General features: G+C 38.0%; 3 protein-coding genes across 5 annotated transcripts; 1 reads left to right on the top strand and 2 right to left on the bottom strand.

Moving 5' to 3' along the window:
• Window positions 1-524: 524 nt before the first annotated feature.
• ganabb (glucosidase II alpha subunit b) lies at window positions 525-13,015 on the bottom strand. Of its 2 annotated transcripts, none has more exons than XM_007246377.4 (24): window positions 12,846-13,015; window positions 10,375-10,476; window positions 10,148-10,256; window positions 9,308-9,435; window positions 9,008-9,187; window positions 8,155-8,227; window positions 7,708-7,789; window positions 7,285-7,381; window positions 6,953-7,133; window positions 6,352-6,505; window positions 5,753-5,988; window positions 5,496-5,622; window positions 5,310-5,389; window positions 5,042-5,182; window positions 4,394-4,490; window positions 4,104-4,205; window positions 3,515-3,758; window positions 3,352-3,416; window positions 3,175-3,251; window positions 2,693-2,767; window positions 2,491-2,604; window positions 1,851-1,963; window positions 1,652-1,752; window positions 525-1,547 (listed from the first exon to the last, which is right to left on the bottom strand). In XM_007246377.4, the coding sequence occupies exons 1-24, from the start codon at window positions 12,998-13,000 to the stop codon at window positions 1,441-1,443; spliced, it is 2,940 nt and encodes a 979-aa protein (XP_007246439.2). In that variant the 5' UTR covers window positions 13,001-13,015; the 3' UTR covers window positions 525-1,440. The 2 variants fall into 2 exon arrangements, with proteins under 2 accessions (XP_007246439.2, XP_049339758.1); XM_049483801.1 differs by lacking the exon at window positions 12,846-13,015 and adding an exon at window positions 11,466-11,583.
• Window positions 13,016-14,875: 1,860 nt separating this feature from the next.
• On the bottom strand, window positions 14,876-19,933 carry ints5 (integrator complex subunit 5). The gene is made up of 2 exons (XM_007246381.4): window positions 19,676-19,933; window positions 14,876-18,163 (listed from the first exon to the last, which is right to left on the bottom strand). Exons 1-2 carry the CDS (start codon window positions 19,744-19,746, stop codon window positions 15,139-15,141), a joined length of 3,096 nt encoding a protein of 1,031 aa, XP_007246443.3. The 5' UTR covers window positions 19,747-19,933; the 3' UTR covers window positions 14,876-15,138.
• Window positions 19,934-22,075: 2,142 nt separating this feature from the next.
• Window positions 22,076-25,733, top strand: LOC103037815 (phospholipase A and acyltransferase 4). 2 transcript variants are annotated; one of them, XM_007246380.4, is made up of 5 exons: window positions 22,076-22,185; window positions 22,663-22,728; window positions 23,670-23,778; window positions 24,063-24,331; window positions 24,909-25,733. In XM_007246380.4, exons 1-5 carry the CDS (start codon window positions 22,120-22,122, stop codon window positions 25,029-25,031), a joined length of 633 nt encoding a protein of 210 aa, XP_007246442.1. In that variant the 5' UTR covers window positions 22,076-22,119; the 3' UTR covers window positions 25,032-25,733. The 2 variants fall into 2 exon arrangements, with proteins under 2 accessions (XP_007246442.1, XP_007246441.1); XM_007246379.4 differs by having other exon boundaries at window positions 22,098-22,200.
• The last annotated feature ends 7 nt before the right edge of the window (window positions 25,734-25,740 follow it).

Consider the following 25,740-nt stretch of genomic DNA (forward strand, 5'->3'; position numbering starts at 1 on the left):
CAGTAAAGGCGCTAGGATGGTGAGCTGATGCTGAAGCTTCAAAATTATGTCTTTGGTACTGTAACATCTTATATTCTTATATGTTGCGAAAATTGGTACATTTTCTGTATCAAAATATTAAACATTTATGTTGGCAGAACTGCTAAACAACTAAAAAATAGCTACTACCACTACTAATAATAAAATATTAAGATATATTTGTATTTCATATTTTATTTAGATTTAGAGGAATTAACTATCCCAGCAAAAAGTGTCATTACTAAGTAGTTTTTAAATGACAAGCTACTTGCATCTCAGCAAAAGTCAGTTTAGTTTCCTGCACATTAACTGTATTTAGACTAGATTAAATCTGCATGTGGTTCTAAAATAATTCCATTTTATTAAATCAAATGCTTCAATCAACAGTAAAGCATTTTGCTGTTAATGCTTTTTGTTTTCTGTACTGTAATCTCTGAAAATCACAGGATAGAAATATATATATTACTGTATGTATTGTAAGCTAATAAAAAGAACAAAACAACATGTTTGAGAATTGTACAACTGTTTTATTTCGATCTTAAAACACCCAAACATCAAATCATTTAATGTATCAGGTCAGTCTGGTGGGTCCATCATGCTGGAATGATTTTATCTCTTGAAAACAGTTTAAAACAAAAATACAGTTTTCCCCAAGGTCACAATTAAACTATTTATTGGGAACAAAGATCAGTTTGGTCTTCACTGGAGCAACCAAGGAATCTAGTGCTTTTTACATCAGCAGTAAAGCAGGAATGAACAAAACCCTGTTTGTGATATTGTACATGATCTTTTACAGAGGCAATAAAACCATGATCACTTTGCTGCATTAACTGCAAATGAAAAACCACTAGGAAACAAAGAAAGGAAAAACGTTAAAGAAAATAACATTAAAGAAAATGACAAATATTCCCACTAAATCAGTGGTTTAGTCCCCTAAAACTATTTCAAGCCCATGGATCTTGTTCCAAAAAGAGCTGCCAGCTTCATTATCTCCTCTACAACCATCCAAATATTTAAAATGGATGAAATATTACAAAACACAAATAATGTAGTAAATCGGGCTGATTCAAACAAACAGTAACAATTAAGTGCATTACATTTTCATTCCTCCCTGAAACCTTACTTCAAAACATCAGTCTGACTTCTGAACAACCGTTTACAAAATCTGAAACATCCACTAGTTTACACTTCCTTTTGTCCCTGAATCATAAATGACTTGATATCTGGTACTGTTTTTCATATTTTTTAATCTCATGTGCACACAATGTATGCATTTATAGTTACATGATTGTTTTTGAAAGTAGTCTTGCATTTATAGGTCTAGTATTTCATGGCTGTATTTTCTTCAAAAACATTCAGTTCTTGGTCACTAATGTAAAGTACTTTTGGATCCTGCAACTACAGCTTCAAGCTTCTGTTCCCTTACAGCAGCACCACAGCCCAGTCTGCACCAGCGTTCATGCCTGGTTTGCGAAGGGTTAGCACAGACATGGAGGCATCAAACTCAAAGTCAACAGAAGTCTCTTTGCCTGTTGGAAAGAATAAAAATTATGTGAAAAGAGAATTAGTAAAGCACATGATCAACAAAGAACTCGGGGGGGGGGGGAACAAAAACACAAACTGTGACACTTACCATCCATTTTAAGAGTAACCTTACTGGGTTTACTGGCTCCCAATATGAGAACCTTCTCAATCCAAGATTTAGTAGAGAAGTTAGACTCTGGACACAAGTTCCTGAAGTGAAAGAAGACAAACTTCAGTTCATACCATTCACAATCAGCTAAGAGAAAAGGACTTAAAGTAAAACAGACTAAAATATGTGTGTGACATACTTGGATGTAAGCACATTATTGACAAAGGAAAGACCCCGGTGAATGAACTCTTTCTTTGTCTGGAAGTTAAAGGTGTGACCATCATCTATGTAGAGTTCACCTTCAGCAACTCGCTAGGAAAGATAAAAAGATTAATATAGCCAAATATTGCAGGACTTCTCAAACTTAGCTTCTAATGGCTTCTTGGTTATACCCATAACCAAGTCTGAACTTGCGTTTTATACACCATATAATGCAATACCATAGGGGATGCGCCATTTTGTAGTGGTGTCTGGAAAATATAGTAACCTGTAATAATCCCACAATCCACTGTAATAAATTGTACAAAACAATGGGCCTCATTTATCAAACATCTCCGAGTAAAAAAAAAAAAAAGATCTAACATTACTTTTCATAAACTGTCTAATAGAATTTAGTAACCCTTAACATTTGATGAATATGTGCTGATGTATCCTACTGATTATGGAATACCAATGACCTATTTTCACTGTTTGAATTGGATGCAGCTTGTTTATTGTTTATGCAACATAATGTGCTGTTTGATCGAAATGAACTCGAAATAGTTTAGTACCATGCCAAATTCTGTTCCCTGTAACGGTGTTGTACAATGTATAGTTATCTTAAGTTTAATTTAATTTACCTGTGGGCTGAGGGCAACAAACAGGGTGTATGGATCATTCTCCATGCATTCAGATGACCTTCGAACTCGGACCTTTCTCGGAATGATTGAGCCGCCACGCTGGAACACCGGGATCTAACCAAAGCAGAAGCAGAATTTACACAAGCTGCACATTCATTATCCAAGGACAATTTACTGTATTTGAATATTTAGGAGGACATACAGAGCTCATTGTGACGGGGATGTAGAGGTTCTGAGCACCGTTGTGTTTCTGGAATGTGTGCACATCATACCAAACCTAAAGATAAAGAAAGACAGGTATAAATGCTGAGTGAATAAGAGGAGACTTTTGTAAACCTGCTAATAATATTTTAAAGTCCAGCCCAAACTCTGGTCAATTTAACATTGTGGCTAGAGCTGCAGTCATTTTCTTTTGACTGCATTGTATTTTCCTAGATTGTTGTTTAATTAAAGATTGACAAGATTAAGCTGAAAATAGTTAAAGGTTTTGAGTATTTAGTCAGAAAAGAATTAGTTTCAATTTTTGCCACGCTGTCATCTGGAGATTTGGTTGTTTTTGGTTTCCAATGTAAAATATCTGGGTATTGTGATAACCCTGATAACTCTAACCGTCATGCATTACAAGCATTACTTTAGCCTATGCAAGTTCATTATTTTTCTGTTGCAGTAAAAAACAATGCCTACCTCCCCCAGGCCAGGCAGATAGGCTGTTACCCCTCGTGCCCCTTCTTCAGTAACAGTGTGGACCAGCAAGTCTCGTCCTGAATTGGACAAGAGCAAATACTCACAATTATACAATTCCTTTTTAATACAATTACATTGACCCACAAATACACACACAGATAAAACACAGTCACTCACCAATCAGGAACTCATCATCAATAGTAAAAGTAGCGGTGTCTTTAGGATACTCAACCCACAGTGCCCTAACACACAAAAAGAAAAATGTAGATGTGATAAGAAACTAAACTTCACAAGTAAGTTAAAATTACATTTCAGATTACTATAAGGATCTTCTTCTGACCTCATAACAGGCTGACCAGTCTTGTGTGCCTGGTAGAATTGCTGATACCAGTAAGGCAAGAGAGCATAGCGCTGGCGAATGGCTTCCCGAATGAGAGCAGTGTTTTCTGGGCCAAAAAGCCAGGGCTCCCGTCTGGGAGTATCCAGGTGGGCATGAGCTCGGAAGAATGGCTGATATGCACCAGTCTGGTACCAACGGACCAACAATTCAGCACTTGGGCTCTTAAAGAAACCACCGACATCAGCTATAGAAAGAGAGAAACAGACAGATAATGCTTTTGGGTAGTTCTCCTATAGTCACTGTCAGGAATAACTTAAAATACTAAGCTGTCAGACTGAAGGTTAACAATGTTGCTCTTTGACCTGTAAAGTTTACTTTAATTTTTGAAAATAATGAGGCATTAAATAAGTGATGCACAATAAAACATACTTCATTTCATTATTCTCTTGATATGTGAAATAAATATCTCAATAAAATCAATAAAAAACATACAATTCACTGAATCAGTTTGTTGGATGTGCATAATGGAAACATTTTAACACACTTAAAGGGAAAGGGAAAATTTAAAGGAATAAAACATTTGTCTGACCTCCACATAGAGAGATGCCCACCAGGCCCAGGCTTAGACACATAGGGACAGATATCTTCAGATGGTCCCACTCAGCTGCGTTATCTCCAGTCCACACAGCACCTGCATACACAAACACACAGACAGAAAAAATGTGTAAAACGAGCAGTGCATTCTATTTCTGGCCCCCACAGTAAATGCTACACACAAACATCACCAAAGTCATTATGTGAAGAATAAACATTCAGCTTTTTAAGGAATTACTCTTATTTGTGCCATATATCGGTCTTTACAGATGATGCAGTACTTACCATATCTCTGTGAACCAGCAAAGAAGGCTCTAGTAAGAACAAAGGGCCTCTCTGTTCCCCCAGAACGTTGGATCTGACCTTCAGCTGTAGCCCTGTGCTGCTCAGAAAGAAAACAATGTGGTGAGGAGGTGTGCCAAAAAGGCTCACAAGATCACAGCATAAAAAAGTACCAATTTGCAAAAGAGGGATGCACAGAATGTGTGACATTTTCAGTTGCCAAACATGATTGATAAACCAGTAAAACAAGTAATAGAATAATTTATACAAAACAATGTCAAATTTAAAAATCAGCAAAATACAGCAGTTTCCACTAATGTTAGGAATGTTAGAGTGACATGCCCACACTCTCCCTCCTTCGTATTGAGCTGTTGTTGTTTGTCTGGTATGTTAAAATGTGTTCAACAAATGTTCTCAAATTAATTTTAAAATTTCATTTTCTTTAAAAAGCACATCAAAAACAGTTTTAGACTATGTAGATGTTTCAATTGAGGTAAAAGGTTGCCAGGTTTTAGGTATTCTGCCTTTATTTGGTTTGTCATAAAAAAAAAAAAAAAAAAAACAACAACAAAAAAAAAACATCAATAAAAAATGTCTAACACACTCAAGTACTTAGAACACATAGCACATATAATTCATGATTGGCCTTACCACATACAAGCCATAGAGATTGTGGACATCTCTGTGCTCCCAATGGCCATGCATCGCATCTTTGTGCATAGTTACTTCCGGGCCATTAAACACAGAGGGTTCATTCATATCATTCCACGTGTAGAGATTTTCCATTGAACCCTGCAGAAAGAGACCAAACCATTTACCTAAAAGAAAGCATTTTTTACATGCAAGTCTGTCTATTGCTATATTTCTTTTGATATATACCATATGCTAAACTAATTTCCTTCCTAATTTTCCTTCCTACCTCATACTGATCATACGCAAACATACTGGCCCACCAGGCTCTCATCTCTGGATTAGTAAAGTCTGGGTAACCAGAGTTGCCTGTGAGTTTATAAAAGAGAAAGAGAACAATTGCACACAAAGAACTTCAGGTAATTTGGTGATGCATCAAAATAACATCATGACATGAAGCAGACTGTATTCACACCTGGCCAGCACCATCCCTCATAGTCTCCACCATCTTTATTCTTGACATAGAAGTTTTTGTCACGGATCTCGTTGTGGATCTTGTAGCCACTGTCCACCTTAATGTGAGGATCAACGATGGCCACCATCTGCCAATGAGAAGATTTTAATATATGGTCAGGTGAAGTCAAACACAAAGATCCACTATATGTTTTACTGTGTTATGTTAAATAACCTGTTTCACATTTCAAATAACAGATAAAACAAGTGCAGACCGACCTTGCGCCTCTTGTCCTTGATGCCCTGCAACATATCTTTGGGCTGGGGGAACTTGTGAGGGTCCCAGGTAAAGTAGCGCTTGCCATCTGTGTGCTCAATGTCCAGCCAGATAAAGTCACATGGGATGTCGTGCTGATCAAAGCCTTCATCCACTGCCTTAACATCATCCTGGTCATTGTAGTTCCAACGACACTGGTGATAGGCCAGACCAGTCAGAGGAGGGAAGGACTGGGTGCCTTTAATGTGTGGTTTGAGAGAGAGAAGAGGTAAGGTGATAAGTACCTTCACAGTCACAACATGCCACAGTTGTTTATTAGGCTCTGTTTCTCAGAGTAGGGCTTTATAAAGCTGAAGAACTGCTAGGTAAGTGCTGAGGAACTGATGGAGAGCCAAAATGTAACTGCACACTGAACGAAGTGATCTAAAAATTTAAAACCACCATTCTTAATGAAGGGCACACAGTGGAGCAGACACCACACAGCGACGCATGCCAGGCTCTACACGGTGCTGCAGCGCATAGCATGTCGCATCGCGGCTTCCCACATTCAATGTGCGGCCACCTTTATGCCTTCAGAGAAAGCACACGTCCTTCTGTGTACCTGTAAGTGAGGCATACTGTGTGAAGACATCAGATGGTTTTGGTCCGAGCATGATAAAGACATCAATAATTCCACTCTCAGAGATCCAACGGACATCAGTCTGAGGAGTTTCACTAGAGCCCTGGACAAAGTCCAACATCTTCCCAAACACTGTCTGTTATAAACATAAAAAGAAAAAGAAAAAAAAGAAAAGAAAAAGAAAAGGAGATGGTCATCATTGTGTTTTGTATTTTCATAATAAAAACATTGTTAAAGCATGCAATGATGGAACAGATCAAACTGCTTTACACAAGCAAGAGTGAAGTAATTACCATTAGAAGCTTTGAACCATGTGAATCTTCTTACATTTTAAATAGTAAAAAGTCCACATTAGATTCATAATGTATTTTTAAACTGCAGAATTGCTCACAGAACAAATCCCAAATAAGAAAACATTGGTGAATGTCATTAAATTAAAACTGCCAAAATAGTTTCTGAATGATTTTTAAATATATCAAATAACAAATTGGGTAAAAAATTCTGTCCTATCTTGGTGGGAAGACTATGCAGATTAAAAAAAATCATTCAGATAGGTGTAACAGGTAGAGTCGCATCTTCCTACTTTGCCAGCAGTGTTTGAGCTGATGTCCACCCAGGTCTCAGCAGCATTGAGCCAGAAGATGCCCATGGTTCTCTGTGTGTTATGCGCCAGCATTACAGGCACAGCTCCATATAAGGCCATAGGATTATAAAGCTCATACTGGAACACATCCAGATTGTACAGCCTGTAAGGTTCTCCCCCACTATGGAAAAAGAGATAAGTCAGAGAAAAGGATAATGAAAATGGACACTTCAACAAATCACTGAACACTCTCTTACTACTACTAAGAAATAATTTTTAAAAAATTATGTTTTGTTTTATAGTAATCTACTAACTCAATCATGCATACTTACTCAGTGGTTTTGAGTTTAAGGTTGTCGGCATGTTCTGGTATACCATATACATGTTCTACTCCAGGCAAGGAAAAGTCTAAACTAACAGCTGTGGGACCTGTGCAGAAAAAAATATAGTTATATATTTTATTTAACAGATATAGCAATTGCAAATTTTATCTACAACAAAAAAACCCTGAAAAAGTTATGCTTAAACCTACAAAAAACATTTACATCATTGGTTACCTTCTAAGTGGATTTAATCCATAGATAATATATTTGTAAATATATAAAATTTTAATCATCTAAATCTTAATGTAAAACATCTGTGTAAAAGTGACAGTATTAGCTTTGAGCACTACTACACTCTTCAATGTCCCATTTTAATGCTTTACAGTTTGCCTCTAGCAGGACCTTTGTGTAACTTTCTGTAGAGAAACGCACCATTCGGTTTACTGTCTGTGTGACTCTTGAATGTCTCCTCCCACAGGCCGTCTTCCTCTTTATCTTTCCCGCCACCTTCTGCCTGTTGAAACAGAGACAGATGGAATGACTGGTGTTGCGCAAAAAAAAAGAGTGAAATTTAATGAGGGGAATGAAGGAGCTTTAGATTTCCAGGCCAGCAGCCAATTCTGTACAAAGTTTATTAAAACGATAACTAGAAAATCAAGTCAGGGCTGATTTCTTACCCTGATATTATTTCATATTGTGCCATTTCATATGATCATCTAGTAAGGCCCCTAACAATTTTAAGCATGTATTCTTATTCACTGCGCTAAAATAAATATAGTACGGGTGGTTAAACAAAAGCTTTAAAACTAGAGGAGAAACAACTACACAAATTGAGACATAATGAGAAGCGACACTCCCTCTATTCAAACACACACCAACCTTCTCTTCCTCATCCTGCTTTTCAGCTTCATCTACGTTCTCTTTCACTTCTGCACTCTCTGGGTCTGCTTGCCTGTGACACACACACACACACACACACACACACACACACACACACACACACACACACACACACACACACACACACAAAAACACACACACACACACACAAACACACACAGATGTGTAAGAAGAATTATCACACAATACTATTGATAAATGCCACCAAACAAATACTAGTCTTTTTTTTTTTTTACTACAATTGTTTTCCTGCAGATTGACAGTGAAGCTGTGGCTCTTTTGCTGTAGATTCTGCTAAACCCTGCTGTTTGTGGGGAATGTTAGCTGGCAGCCATGACCAGAGAAATCAAAACATTGTGAGAGGGTTGAGAAACAAAGTGACAGTTCAGTGAGCAGAACACAGAATACAAAACAAAAATGACCCACTGAGGATTATGAGAACAAGCTGGCAAAAATTAGATTATGTGAAACAACCAAACATTTTACTTTACTAAGTTAAAAAATAAAAGTAGATAACTACTTTATTCACCAAACTGTTCAGTTCAAATCACCACCCCAGCATTTAGTCACAGGAAATTCACTGCCTTGTTCCTTCCTGTTTGCATACAAACCAAATTCACTGTGCTTAAAAGGTTGAAGAAGGTTAAAAAACTGAAGCTATGACGCTCTTGGTCAAATTGATTATCTGTTGAAACCTACTGCACATGCCTAGCAGGTACTAAGGGTGTAACAATACAACATATTGTATTGTTGGTATTCAACTCTGCTATACTACACAATGATTTACTCAGCACTGTAAATTAATGCAGCAGACTCTAGGGTGAGTACTTACGTGTCCTTGCGGAGCCTCAGGTGTTCAAAAGCTAGCAGGCCACGGGAGTTAAGAGACAGAAGCACTTCAGGCCCCTCCATGATGTCCAGTCTGAATGGACGAGCACTAACTATCAGCCTCTGGCTCTCCACCCCCAGTGACAATACCAAGCCATTATCATCTCTGGACAGCACTGAGAGACTGACACACAGAGATGCACAAATGTTTGTCAATGTGTCTTACAAACAGATGTATCCAAAAACACTGTGGCTAATATGACTGCACTTTCAGCTCAAAAACTGCAATCTGGGTGATACTCACGGCTCAGTAGGTGGCTCCCCTATCAGCACGTCTGGCACCTCGAAACGAGGCTTCAGGGGTTTGAGCTCATTTATTTTCACACGAGTGATGTTCCCCTGCAGCCTGTACAGCTCCAGCAACAAGTGCACCTGCCACCAGGGAGAGTGATTAACACAGAGCCTAATTAGAAAGATGTTGGTTGTAAATCTGAAATTTATTGTGTTATGATAGTTTTACATTTTGTCTATGAAGAAGTGAAATGTGTTATATGAAAGTCTCTGGGGGTCTTTCAAATAGGTTTTAACATTTTAAACTATTCTTAAGCCAAAATATACATATAGACACCTAAATGCAAAATTTGTTCAATAAATGAAATGATCCTAAAACTGCCTTGATTTGTAAAACAGAATTTAGACTATTTTAGCGCTCAGCATGTGTACAATTTTTACCACTGAGTGGGTCTCTGTGCTTGATTTATTAAATGTAACAAATCTTGGTGGCACATTTCTGTGGACAAGCGTGTCCATTTTGCTCTGGCATTTTGTATCTTTTAAATGTACCCAGAATTTTGTGACCAAACTGAAAATATGGGTTTAAACCTTTTTCAAGTAGAGTTTATATACACTGTTTATGTAGTATGTACTTGCTAAATTAGCTGTTAATTTTCTTTTTTTATATTTTCAATGAATAATTGTTTTTACTGTGCTGACTGTAACTACACACAGATTACTACGACAAAATGAGCAAAGAGTTAAAAGATAATGCAATTTAATTGAAAATCACACATCTGTCTGCTCTCACGACCTCATAATTACGTTTTACTAAATAAAGCATCATATGAACCCTATAATTTATACAGACCTTGTTGTTGTCATTGATGAGCTGCAGAGTGAGTCTGGAGTCACTCAGCTCCAGAGTGTCCAGTAAAGCTCTATAAGAAGATTGCCCTGGCTTCAGTGCTCGCTGACGCCTGGTGACACAATGTTACATATCATTTTGTTTCTGTTTTGTTTTTAAAGGCACAGATTAGCTAAAATAAGATTATTCTGCTGTAACAAGAAGCTACTGACTATTAAAAAAACACTTACTTGCAGAAGGCACTCTGATTGCAGGTTTTAAAGTTTCCTCTGTCCACAGCCCAAACACCACCAAGAAGAAAAAAGACACAGAGCCCTAATAGGAGGCCCATCCTAAACAAGAGAAAGGAAAACATGGTTTAAGCAGGGATCATTTTCACTTATTATTACTTTAATAATTTTATAGAGTATTATTATAGAGTATTATATATATAAATATGGAGTATATATTGAGTTGATAAGCTATAGCTAGTTTATACACCTAATTTAAACTTCCTGTAGGACTGGACAATATGGCAAAAATCTGTATTACTGTATAGTTTTTAATACAATTCCAAAATTGATATGAACAGAAAAAGCACCCACACTTGGTCTACATAATCACGCGCTGACAGAGAGGGGTCAAAAATATCACATATTAAAGAACATTTTTATACACAGTAATTGTCATATTTTGACACGCAAACAAAATGGACTAGATTCTTAATTAATTTTTGATGCATCATCCATTAAAACCAGATTTTTAAACTCTGTAATGAAATGTGAAGTGAAGAGTAACTGTTTATTATACCTTGGGTGTATTGACAAATATCTTTCAATTATGATTACTTAACTTAGTATCTATAATTACATAATCATTGTGTGAAACCTTGTATTTTACATGCATTAACCAAGACTCACATTGTATTTGATCATTTTTATTACTCACAGTGTATTCTATACGCATTTATATAGAAGATTAACCAATAGTCACAATATATTCTTTACATATATAGTAAAACATTGTTTGATCAGGCATGTGACTAACACAGACTTTATGATGACAAATTAACCCACATGATACATAAGGCATTTACTAACACATAGGATCTATTATATGGCGGACTAACCACGCGCCACTAACACATTCACATATAACATATGAAATCTATTGTGTGACTTGCGTAGCTCATGCTTGAGGCATTTCGTTCACTGCATGTCTCTGACTAACGGCCATCAATCATCAGCTAGTGCACTCTGTACGAACTGGATTGATACAAAGGAGACTTCGGGACGAACAGTGCGGCCTTTCTCTCTCTGTGCGTGCAAAGTTCTTCACCTACCAAAGCGGGAGGAGGACGGCGCTGTCCAATTCCTGAAACAATACCACACTGTCTGGCTGGATACAGTCAAGGCCAAACACGTCATCAGGTTTCACGTCATTTGGGGTATAAACATGGAGTCAGATCAGAGGGGGGTCAGAACTTATACTGGGACAGCTAATAATTGGTTTTGTATGTTCTCCTGGATCCAGTACTTTGTAATAAATACTTGGTTTGCTTTCAACTTCACTCCACCTGTCTACGACTCTCTCTCTATCAAACGAACACGTAGGGGAGTTGTAAGTTACCCCGGACGAGAGGTGGGTGTTGACCCACCTTTCATTTTCTTTTCTACAACAACAGTTGGGTTGGTAAGTACTGGTGTAGGGCTGGGCACAATCTTTAAACATACAAACCATTCTCGATTACGATTTTCAGTTCTTACATAACTTTGTGAAAAACAGCACCATTTAAAATAATGCTACGTACTGTTTTTTTTTGTCTACCTACTAATATTTACTCTAGCAGCTTAGATATGTAAAGATGTATAATACATTTTCATTTTTTTTAATCGCATTAAAACAGTAACATTATTCAATTAATCAAATTAATACAATTAACCTCACAGCCCTATCCTACTGATATCCTAGATAAGCTTATTGTCGATACGATAAGAAAATTTACCACGATACAACAAAATAACAATATATCGTCCAGCTTTTCCACACTGCTGATTAACAAAGATTTTTTTTGTAGCTGCCTACAAAAGAAGACAAAGAGGTTAACCTACTGTCCTAAAGACACCAAAACTAAACAGTTTAAGCTCAAACTAAAGGCGTAAAAAATCACATATTCGTTAAATGAAGGTAAATACTTTAAGTAACACCTGTACATGAGCTAGTTTACAAAGCTGCCCACGCAGGCAGAAATCCGTTGGTGCTAATGTAACGCTAAGGTAACTCTAGTTAGCTACAGACAGCCATCACTGATAATAATGTAATCCGAGGAGGAGGATCCGAGGGAGTTGCAGAAACAGGAGAACTCGAACTAAGATATCCACTAAAAACAGCGAGAGCTACGGCTGAATAAACACCGCTACAGATTAAACAGTAGTTTAAGGCATCCAGCAGAAAGCTCTGTAACCGGGCTGTAAAATGGAGCTGCGGCTAGCTCGCTAAAGCGGGGATGACTGGTCGTCTTAGCTAACGCTAACAAATCCCGCAGCCGCGCGTTCATCCGGCTTCCTCCATCTCAACACCTGACAGAGAACCACAGACCCGCTGGAGAATACGGGAGCTCAGGAGGACGCCGCACTAGCGCGACACACCCGCAGAAAAACGAGCAGATCTACAGTACACCAGATAAACAGTGAAATATGAAATCTTTGGGTCTTTCTTTTACCTTTCATTGAAGGCAGCAGCCATCTTGCAGCGGCTCTGTTCGCCCCGCCCCCCGGATCTGGGCTGGTTTACTCTGAGGCTGCTGGGTAGCAGAGGATCCTCTACTGACTGGCTGCGTCCCAATCCGCACAGCCTATAACAGCTCCCCGCCACCATACAGTTATTATACCCTGATTTAAACAACCTTTACTTAACACTGCCTTTTCTTTTATATTTATTTCCAAAACAACCTATACAAATAACTCCAATACAAACAAGGTCATCTTTATGTGGACAACACATTTCATTCTTTCTTTCTTCAAAAATCAACTGCTTCATATACTAGTGGATCTCAAAAAATCAGAATATCATTGAAAAATTACCATCACTGATTGTAGAAACTTCACACTAGACCTCAAGCAGCCTGGACTGTGTGCCTCTCCACTCCTCTTTCAGACTCTGGTCTCTTGATTACCAAATAAAATGCAAAAATTACTGATGGTCATTGATGGTTTGGAGATGCCATGTCATCTGATCAAGTCCAACGTCAGTGCAGTGTTTACCAGAAAATCTTACAGCACTTCATGCTTCCCTCTGGTGACAACTTTTATGGAGATGTGGATTTCATTTGCCAGCAGGACTTGGCACACTGCCCACACTTCCATAAGTACCAAATGGTCTTATATAATATTCACATTTTCTGAGACACTGATTTTTGGGTTTTCATTGCCTGTAAGCCAAAATAAACTATAAAAGAAATAAACACTTAAAATAGATCATAATGTGCGTAACACATCTATATAATACATGAGTTTTACATTTTGAAACGAATTACTGAAATAAAGTAACTTTATAATGATATTGAAATTTGAGATGCACTACTACTTTATAGTAGACACCGTTTTTTGTTGCTGAGACAATAAAGAGATTCTATAAAAAAATAATATTTAGGAAGAAATACATTACATGACCTTTCCCAAATTGTAATTTGTGTAGTAGAGACCTTACATAACATCTTTACATTTTATTTTTACCATGTAATTTGCTTTATTTGGAAAATATTTAGCTAGATCTTTCCAAAACAATTCTGAATAACAACACAAAAAAATTCTGATTTATATCTGTATGCTTAGTGGTTATAACATTAGTAGATATTATGCAGCACTGCCTAATATTCATCAGTGTTAAAATTCTGACATAGCTAAAGGATTTGAATGGTTGGGGCTCCTCTACACCCACAATGCTTTAAGTCAAAAGGTGCTCCCAACAAACTATATTTTCATTATTAAATGTTTCTGCTAGTAGAACTCTGAGGCCCTGATATTTAAAACTAGAACTTTGAAAGTGCACAGGTAGTTTATTAATATCAAGGTTGTTACACACAGTACTTTTAAGGTAGTTCTGCAGGCGCTGCCATCTTGACATTAAGTCACAGTAAGTCAACTGACATGCATGAATGGATAGGTAAGATAGGGAACAGACTGCAAAATCTAAGAATTACATACATAAGTAAAGAAAGAGTAATACAAAGGAGTAGATCTTTATTTGTTTCTGTCAACAATGTGGAGTGTCATTTATTCTTGTTTCTCTGCCTTGGCTGTATTTATTTGGAGTCATATAGAATTAGATTATCTCACAGAGCTAAAGGTTTTGAAAGGATGAATGTTTGAAAATCCCTCAGACAAGATTTATAAGACTCTTGTCAGAGGTTGTTACTATGTACTGAGCATGCACAATGCATAAACCTTTGCCTCAGGCATGTTTCCTGTCTTGCAATTTTTAGTGGGGGTCAGACCCTGCAGGGGTGCACAGCAAGGTAAATGAGTGAGGTATGTCTGATCACAGCTAGAAAAGGATGAGCATAAAGAGGGTTCCCTGTTAAATTTGCAGAAGAAGATGATTCTTTACCAATTCAAAGTTCTATTTAATAGTTACTATTTAACTACTCTAACTCCAGCAGATATTGTTTCACAACTATGTAACCTTTTATTCAATATATCTGATGCTGGGTAGAATAGAGCACATAAAAGAAAAGCATACAAAAAATATATGCAATTTTTTTAGTAAATGTTTAATTGTGATACATATATACCAGTACAAAAAAAAACATCAACTGGAAAAGCTTTTACAATTTTTACGGTCAAAATCTTCCCAAAAATCCAATTTTTCTTTTGACTCTTGACACTTCTAAAAAATACCTCCTGAAAAGAATTTGGAGATAAACACTGACTAACAGTACCGAAAAAAATATGAAGAGAGAAAAAAACCTAACCTAAGGTCTGAATAATATACACTCGTTACAAAAGATTAGAGAGCTATATTTGAAACCTCCAACACAGGTGCCCTAGTCGGTCAATGTTTTTGTGAAGGACACTGTGGATCGGTGCAATGTAGCGTGCCACATCCCCATCCCGGGAGAAATCTCTGAAAAACACTCCTTTCTCTGCACTGAATGTGAACTTCTGTGGCATAGGGCTGTTTCCACGCATGTATTCCCATACCCCCAGCAATAACAGTCTGACTTCAAATGGGGAGAGGTGATGGAAGACCTCATGGATATTGCTCAGTACTGGGGGAAGAAGCTGGCCTTCTCCCATGCAGGACACTAGCAGGCAAGATGCCTGGAGGTGCCACGGTGAATCTAGAACAGAAGGTTCTCGTGAAGCCTCCCAGTGGGCAAGCAGTGTGGCCAGGAGACCCCTCAGAACAGCAGAACAGTAGCACAGAGCTGGGCGTCCAGCAGCGACCACTCGAAGAAGGTGAAACAACACAGGATTTGCTTCAAAGCATCGACGGATATGAATGTCTCGTTCAACAGTGGTCTTGGCGTGTTCCTCAGGAGGCCATGAAAGTTCACCATTTGCAACATCCGGACAAACATTCTCCACCAGAGATACTGCAATAACTTTGGCAGCTTCAGCATTGATGGGGGAGGGCTCGTCTGAGACCGATTCACCAGACTGGTTGTAGCGACCATTGCCAGTACCTGTTCCTAAACCATTACTGCTGTTCCCACCTCCACCAGAACTGCAACACTGGACTGTCACTGCGAGCAAAGTCTGCATGTTCTGGTTAACCTTCTCTGGCTCAAACACTAATGGAGCACGGGGAGGTTTCAGTCCCTTTCCGATCACACCAGCGTGGAACACAGACCACACACTACCTGAGAAGTTAACAGTGGTGCCAAACTTACAGTTAATGTCCAGCAGTGACACACCCAAATCTGGGCCTACACTGGGTGAAACAGGTCCATCTTCACCAGGGCTTTCTCCATGACCCCCAAAAAGGTCTCGGTTGCCTTTGTGTAAAGCTCCTTCCACAAGCTGCTGCAGGACAGCCTTGAGTGTCAATGAAGAGTAAGCTGCCAGACGGGATAACAAACGCATAGAATATCCCACTGCCTCTCCACCACCCTGACCTCCAACTTTCAATCCTTCTCCGCGCTGCCGCAGGGCTATGAAGAAATGTGACACTGCAGCCCGTGAGATGAGCAACAGATGGGCTGGTGAGCAAGCTCTTGGTAGCTGGCTGCAGGACAGAAGGCGTGCAGCCGCTCTAGATACCATTGTATCACCATGATGGAGCAAAAGACAGAAATCATGAAGGTGGCTGGAAACAGCAGTTCCAACCTGGGCTGCCATTGATGAGTGAGGTGAACTTCCAGCTTTGCTGTCCTCCTCCTGACTCTGCACAGCTGTAGCCAGGTTGTTCAAGAGCTGTGCTAGCTCTCTACTATTCAGGTTCTGGGTGTGGATCTGAGCAACGCAACGGGCCACGGCTGCTGGAAGCAATCCTGGGATAGAGGAGGAGAGAGGTGAGTGAAGCTGCGAAGCTAATGCAAGTTCCTCTGGGTTCCTGGCCTGGGTAAGCAGCTGGCACAGGGCTTCTGTGGCCACACTAGGACCACCATACACAGAAAGAAGACACAGGAGCTGATGCAACCACAGGTGCCTTTTCCGCTCCAACCTAAGGGTCTCGGCACAGAGCTCACCAACATGTGTCTGTAGTTCCTCAAGAAATGGGATTACGCGTGACACTGCGGACGAGGAGGAGGCTGAGGTTGAGGCTGATCGTGGATATGCCTCATCATCTTCCGGCCTATTGTAGACTAGCTTGTGAAGATGCAGTAGGAGCATCTGAAGCAGGCGATCACATGCTTCACGTACGCCATCATGTGGGGAGGGTGTGGGCCCGGAAATGATTACAGAGGCTGGTGTGGCAGTGTCAGCAAGAAAGCGTAGCACTCTGGCTCCTCCTGCAGGACTCTGACTGATTAGATGAACTGCCAACCCCAGCATGTTCTCCAGTTCCTCCCTCGGAACTCCCTGGAACTGAGCCTGCAGCTGGAGTAGCACAGGTGGTCGTAGGAACTCCACTAGTTCAGCAGACACAGCCCCAAGGAGTGTAGGTGAGAGGGCAGCTAGCTGCAGCAGGAAAGGCACAGTGGCCCTGCGGAGTTGAGGGGAGCTCTCCCATCCTGCAGCCCCAGAAGAGGGAGGTGCATTTTGTGGTGGAGGAGACAAACTATCCTGGAACATCCGGAGGAGCTCTTTCTTAATGCTGTCAGAGTGCCTGGAGGCCAAGTGCCCAAGAATGCCCACCACAGACCCTATTTTGGGTACTCGACTGCTTTTGTCTATTGATGGCTGCTGACTTCCTTTGTCTCCTGAAGTATACCCATGTGCATAAAAGTCCTTAAGTCCACAAGCCAGTACTCTGCTAATTATGGTACCTGGGAAAGCAGAGCCAATATGAGCAACCACCCAGTCAAAATGAGGAGAGTGCTGCACAGATGTATCCAACAATGCATCCACACATGCATCAGGGCACCAGGCCAACATTGCTGCAAGACACTGGGAATAGCACTCCATGAGGGATCGAGTGGCTGCACATGACATCCACAGCTGAAGGAGCTCGTTCAGGCTGGAGGAGTGAGGGGCTGCTCTTCTGCCTGCATGTTTACTGCTGAGCTGGCCGAGTAAATCTACTGCCCAGGAAGACACCAGTGGAGCCCATGCCTTCGGGTTTAATCTAATGAACTCCAGCAGCACTGCATGAATCTCTTTAATCACATCCTCCAGGTTTGACACATTACTGTTGGACCCTCCAGTAGTGGCGTTACTCCCATTGTCACTTTCTGCCTCAAGGTCTTGGAAAAAAGCTGCTACATACTCATCGTAAACACCCCGCAAGTGCTCCAAGACTGCCCCTCGACATGCTGGGACAGTGCGGAGGAGACGCACAGCGCAGCGGGCATGATCACGAACGCTGAGCTTACGTCCTTGCGTCTGGTCAATACCACTGATGAATGCTTTTATTTCCAAAGCCAGTTCCTGGGGGCTGGAGAAGAAATGCAGGAGCAGTGTTAAAAGATAATATTGAACAATATTAATATTTCATCCAGAACAGTAATTGTAGTAACTTTTCTTCTGATACTATTACCACTGAAGGTGTAGTCTGAAGTAGCATAGCATATCTAAAATATTACATATAGAATTTTATTTAGTATACAAAATAAGATGTTGTATTTTATTAGTCAGCTTGACTGTATGTCTTTACTTACTATTAAGTATTTCAAAATGTTAATTTACTAATATTGGAACAGTAATTTTAAAAGGAATGTAATATGTATAGTAATATTAAAAAGAGTGTAGGGTCCAGTTTCTTGTGTATCTAAGGGTAATAATAATAACTTTTAAAAGAAGATTGGATCTGAAATACATTTCTCTGTATTCATAGTATTATACATGCATCATCCAAAATGTATATTTTAGGGCTGGGCGATATTGTAAAAAAAAAAATAATAATAATAATCTTGATATTCTTATAACATTTGAGAGAATCTTGATTACAATTTAGTTTTTTAGTTCTTAAATAACAACTTTTTTTTAATTTGTAAACAAACAACACAATTTAAAGTGATGTGCAAGCTATTGTGTCCTTCACATTTATTTAAATTTTATTTAGTAGCTTTTATATTAAACAGAGTGCAAACAGAACCTTCTTGTATTTCAGTTTAGGAAAAGTGTAAAATATGAAAAACACTGCCACATATAAAAAGGTCTTTACCGTTTTTTTGACAGAAGCATATGTATATATGTAAAGACATAAATCTCCATTATGCCATATGATTTTAAAAATCAAATAAATTTGATTAACCTCCCAGCCCTGCTACATTTATAAAATTACATTGGATTACAGTTTGTTTCTTCATTTAATTTATTTTCTACACTAAAGATTAATATTAAACATGTGAAAAAAATTAAAGGTCACATATGGAATTATGCAGTAAACAAGAAGAGTGTTTGTCCTCCACAATCTCCTGATCTAAACCCCTAAACTGATTTGGGATGAGCTGGAGCTTCACAGCATGAAGGAAAAGCAGCAACTATTATCAAGCACCTCCAGAACCTCCTTCAAGATCCTGAGAAAAAATTCCAGGTGACTCTACTTCATGAAGACACTGAGATTAAAATACCAACAGTGTGCAGATCTGTCCTCAAAGATAAATGTGCTAATTAAACAAATCTTAAGTATAAAACATATTCTGTTTTGTTTATAAAATAATTTCACGTGTTCCTGTATAGGTTCAATGTCTTCAATATTAAATTTACAATGTAAAAAATCATTAAAAGAAATAAAACACATTAAATGAGAAGATGTGTGTCCACACTACTCACTAGTACTGTAACGTTTGATGGTATTTTGGTAAATTGATGAGACTACAGTAAGTTACCTGATGGAACTTTGAAAATTGGACATTTATGTTTTAGATCGTGTGGCTCTGCAGTCTCTGTGTTTATAACTAAATTAACTATAATCTAAGGTTAGATACATGGATCAGATACAGACCTGTAGTTAGTCGGAGTGTGGCAGTGAGTCTGCAGCGCTGACACCGCGTTCCCCTCAAACATGGCAGACATCGTTCATGAGCTCAGCCTGAATACCCGCAATCAACAGTATGAACCTGTATATAAACCAGTTCTGCACAGGATTTACAAATAATAACAATAATAAGCGAATAGTCCGCAAAATGAACTACTGAGAACCAGCATAAAGCAGCGGAAGCTCACACACGCTCTCTCAGTGGTGCTGCAGTAAAACTACACTAACGCTCTCCGCTCAGCAGCGCCGCTCTCTGTCAGGAGAATATAACCTTCAGCTTTCAGCTCACAGGACAACAGATTAGATTATGCAATGGCTTTGGGCTCAAAAAATAAATATACCCTTTTTAATTACAAACAATATATAGTTTACGTTTATATGTATTTAAAATATTTAAAGAAAATAAATAAAGCGATCAAGACTGACACATACAGTAACGTTACATACAGTACTGTTAGCTAGCTTAGTTAGGAAATTAATGTGGGTAATTTTTGACCCAACTGAACTGATACTGTTTTTTTTATATAGTTTTGTAAGCTATAAAATAGGATTTTTTTATGAGGACAAGAAACACATACCAATTCACACAATATACAAGACTGACACATACAGTACATACAGTAATGTTAGCTAGCTTAGTTAGGAAATTAATGTGGGTAATTTTTGACCCACCCATAGAAGCTTGGGGTACAAATCTAGAATTTAAAAAATGTATAAATGGTAAATAAATTTTTAAGTGACATGATATCAATAACCTGTTATTTTGAGGAATATTTGGAATATGAAATGGCAATAAATATTAATTATGAAGACACTACAAGAAATCAATTGTTATTGTTGTTGTTATTGGTGGGGGTGGTGGTATTATATGGCATATGTTATTGCACATTATTATTACTAATAATAACAAGAATAAGTGTCATTATTATTATTAACTCATGACTTAGCAGTATGTATGCTCCCTGACCACTGCATCGATGACTTTGCTCATGTGTTCTCATTATGTAAGAGTGTACCACAATACTGTAATGTCTAATCCTTCAAAAATAGACAGTTAGTTGCAGCCTCGCACAGTGTGATGGGAAGGGGAATTCCAACATGTCACAATAACGGCACACTGAATCTGTCTCCCCAGAATCAATTCTTACACGAATAATTAGCACAAAATCTGTTTTTAGGCAGTAAAATAAATGACGCCATTATTTTAAAACGAAAATGGAAATTCTTTTGGAAATGTTTTTTATGTCGAAACAGTGGGGAAAAAGAAAGAAAAGATTTACTTCCCTTCCCCACTTACTCCACCTTTGAAATCAACTGTTGCATTAATGATGTAATGATGACATTTTAGGATTTTTCTTGACGCATCTTGAGGTCTGCTCTTGGGCTAAAAATGCTAGGGTGGCCTGACCGAGTCATCTTGGCAGTTGTTTCACTTCTACATTATTGTAATAATTGCAAACAGTGAAGAAAAGTAATTTGCATTCTTTTCTGTTGTGAAATGTTTTTCTTTGACTCTATAATATTAAATAATATGCAAGCTCCCCCAGTAACTAAAAATAAACGCTGTAATGTAAAATGGTCACAGCACATAACAAAAATATTAGGTCTAAAAGGTCGGCTGTTTATTTATTTTTATTGACCATTTTTGTGCAACAGTAGTACAGCCATTAGTCCAGTGTTTGTAAATTCTGGTCCTGACAGACCCTGACAGACTTAAAAAGCTGGTTAATGAGCTGATGATTGAATCAGGTGTTCTTGGAGAGGAGAAAGCCAGAAATAGGATTGAAGATCACTGCATTAGTCGTCCAGAACAAAAAACAAAGAGGCAATTAGTATTATAAAACTGAATATTTATACAAAAATTCTAAATTAAAGCACAAGTTCTAGGTTTTACAGTCTATATGAAGACTTGAAATAATTTACCACATCTTTGATAAATACATAATGTGGGTCTATCCTTCTGTAAATGTATGTATATAGTACTTTGACAAAGAAGAAGCACACAATCCAGGCTGATTGAGGTCTATTGTGAAGTTTCTAGTGTGAAATCAGTGATGGTTTGGAGAGCCATGGCATCCTTGTCAATATGTATATGAGCTTCACATTTTGAACTGAATTACTGAAATGAAGTGACTTTTCAATTATATTAATATTTTTTTTCAAATGCACTAGAAATCATGTCCAACGAATATTTATTAATTACATTACATAATTTGTAGAAATTGATTAAATATATAAATTTAAAAAAGCAAAAAGTGAAAAATATTCTTATATACTGTTGTAGCGTGGTTAAACAGGCTGTTTCTGTATTTCCTGGGAACACTGCTCTCACTGTATGGATGTGGTAGTGGTCTCTTTAAGAGCACGTGGGCGGTCCTCTGTCTCTGAGCTCAGCTGACTGATAACGCTTGATGTTTGGACTCTCAGATACAGAGACAGACACAGACCATTCCAGAGCTCTGGCCGTGTCGGCTGGGGTAAGACAGTCTTCTGTATGTATATATAACTTGAATTCAGCTCAGAGACTTTAACTCTACCTTACAGTGTTCGATTATATACTAGTGGATTTAGACTATGCATTAGCTCGCCTATTTAGCGGCTTAAAACAGCAACTGCTGTCTGAGAGGAAATGCGTGGCGCCTGCTTTGTTGATGTCGCTCAGTTAGTCTCAGTTACTTAACTATAAATGACGTACTCTTAGTTTTTAACAGTAATTGATAATGTTAGGTCGCTGGGGTTTTTGTTGAATTGTTGGTAAAGGTTGTGTTGACTGCTGTATGTATAACAATGTTGGTTGATGTTCAGTTTATTTGAAATAAAGCCCAGTTTTCCCACGGGCAGCTCCAGTAACAAGCTTAGTAAACAAGGGCAAAGATAATAGAGAGGATATTACTGAAAACCTGTTTCACAGTTTGTTTACTGAAGCTAAATAGCCTGCCTTCTGTTTCTAAAAGGATTCAGACTGTAAACAAAACCAGAAAAATATCACTAATAGAAGCCCCAGGATGGCACCTAGTCAGGTAAGTAGATTTAGTAGATTTAAAGTAATGTTTTACTGATTTTTTATATATATTCTTTTCCATTTTGCACCAAACATACAGCTCTACACAGTTTTCATGCATCTTGGCATGTTCTCCTCCACCAGTCTTACGCACTACTTTTGGATATCTTTATGCCACTGGTGCAAAAATTCAAGCAGTTCAGCTTGGTTTGATGGCTTGTAATCATCCATCTTCCTCTTGATTATATTCCAGAGGTTTCCAAAAAAGAAACTCATTTATAAGTGGTTTCTTGTTTTTTCCCCAGAGCTGTTTATACCGGTATATTACAGTATTTTTCCTTGTAAAATTAAAATATTTAAATGTTTATTAACCTACTTCTTTTGAGTAGCTATTTTTCTTCTTTATTTCAGTAGACCTAGAACATTAAGGTTACTTAGTATTTCACAAAGGATCTTAATTTTTACTTTTAAAACATTTACTCCAATACATTTCTGTTCTTCATTTTGACCACTGCACTCTGCTACCTGTTCAATCAGGGTTAAGGCTGTAAAGAATGCTTTTGTGGTTAAGTCCTTAATACTTAAATACATAAAATTATTTTTTGTGTAGTTATTTTTCTTTGTTTGTACTTACATTTTTTTACTACTCATTTCTGTAGTTTATTTTTACCACTACTGTCTGCTACATGTTCCATTAGGGTTAAGGCTGCAAGGAATACAAATGTTTTACTTGTAACATTTAAAATGAAGTACTTTTGTGTATCTATTGTTCTTTACTTTACTCAAAGACATTTCTGTACTTCATTTTCACTACTACAGTCTGCTAGCTATTCCATCAGATGAAGCCTAATAAGTCAGATTAAGTTTGTAAAGAATAAAATAGTGTAGTTTTAAACTATGTGTTTACTCAAGACATTAATAATTAAGATTTACTTTATTATTCTTAATACATTTTCCCAGCTTGATAAAAAGCCAGAGCCAGGAGACCTAATCGAAATTTACCGGGGTACATACCAGCACTGGGCCATCTACATTGGAGACGGTTACGTCATCCACCTCGCACCACCTTGTGAGTTATTTTTTTATATATTTGATCCTAATGTTTTTTTTTTTAAAAGAGCATATTTATTATTTGGTTGGATGGATTTCATAAATATTACAAGAGTGTGCATTCATTTGTGTGCCGAAGTTGACCATAAAGATTGTTATTTAAAATGACTTTCACTTTTACCTTGAGTGACGCCATTATGCTAAGCACCAGTAAGACCAGCACAAGTAGTTGCTAATTATAACGGCAGAACATAAACAAGGACATTTTCTTTTACGTCACGTTTTCCTATCTCCTCTCTGCAGCTGAGCATGCCCAAGCCGGTGCCTACAGCATGATGTCGGTGCTGTGTGATAAGGCAGTGGTGAAGAAAGAGCAGCTGTGGGATGTGGTGGGTGATGACATGTACACCATCAACAACCTGCTGGACCACAAATATGAGCCACGGCCTGTTCAGGACATCCTTCGGGATGCACACAGTCTTCTGTATCGGGAGCTACCTTACTGTGTGTTTAGGGGGAACTGTGAGCATTTTGCCACCGAGTTGAGATATGGGAAGGCAGAGTCTCGGCAGGTAAAACTCTTACCGCACACATATGATATGTTTGGTTTCAAGGTTCGAGCTGTCCCAGACAACATTTTTTCATACCCCCTAAAAACATTTTAGAATTGGGCGCTGCAGTAGCTAATTTATATATTTGCAATATAAGCTATATATTTTAGACTTTCTTGCTTAATTCCAAAATTAATTTTCAAGGGGTACAGAGGCAGTTTGACTGCATTTATATAAAACAATGCAGTTCTCTTTAAGAAATATTTGAAAGCAAAAACACTCAATCATGGGATCAAATTCTCCCAAAACTATTTTATTTATTTAGTTTGATGGGCCATTCTCTGCTCTACAGTAAAAATGGAATGGAGGGGTTGTTTTGTGCTGCTATAAACAAATCTGACAGCAGTGCTGCTGCAGTAAAAAAAATCTAGCATCACTGCTAGAACAGGACCAACAATATCCAACAGCGTCATGAACGCTGAGTACATTAATATCTTTTGTTAAATATTATGGCTGTAAAACAATACACTATTTTTTCGAAATATTGTTATTTACTGTACATGTTTACATCATCTTAGCTTTGCTATGGAATTTGCAGGTGCGGAAAGCTGTAGAGGTCGGAGTCGGTGTGGGTGTTGCCGCTATGATTGGCTTTGGAGTTCTCGCAGTAGCAACATCCATTTTTGGCTCCGAGAACAAGGAGAAGAAGAGCACACAATGAACTATAAGATTAGAAGCTGAAGACATGGTCACTGAGGCCTTTTAACTGAAATAAGCCTCTATGCATTATTTACATATCCACTGAAATGACCTAACAGTATATTTCGATTGGGTTTTAACTAAGCACAAAAGAAAATACAATTTTGTAACTTCTATTAGCGACACTGAAGTATATACAGTTGTATGAGCAGGTCTCAACAGCAAGCTACAGACTTTGAGGTTGCAGATCTTGATAGAATTTATTGTAATTACTGGATTGAAGAATAACATTTTTGCCTAAATAAAGAATAAGAATATTCAGGCATATGGTTTAAATACAGTAGTCCAGGAATCCAAGGAACACACAGAAGTGCACAAACAAATGTTAACTGCCCCTTAAGTATTCACAATTAGAGTGCAGATCTGAAAAGAAGACAGTAATGCACATAGAGAAGAAAAAGGAAACAAGAGGAAAAAAAAACATTAAAACCTGCACTGCCATTTGGCTGTTAACATTGTCTGACATCATCCACATTTTATATGCTAATAACTCCAATTACTGTTTTAATTACACTTTTTTTTTTGTAGATTTGTAATAAGAGTATATTTATCTTATACATTATAATATAAAGTTTGCATTGGTTTGTTTGACATGTGTTTGTGTGGTTTAATACGTTAAACTGAATTATTGTAAATTAAATTAAAATAAATAAGTTTAATCATTCTCTTGC

Source organism: Astyanax mexicanus, chromosome 10 (assembly GCF_023375975.1).
Source record: "Astyanax mexicanus isolate ESR-SI-001 chromosome 10, AstMex3_surface, whole genome shotgun sequence".
Lineage (NCBI taxonomy): Eukaryota > Metazoa > Chordata > Actinopteri > Characiformes > Acestrorhamphidae > Astyanax > Astyanax mexicanus.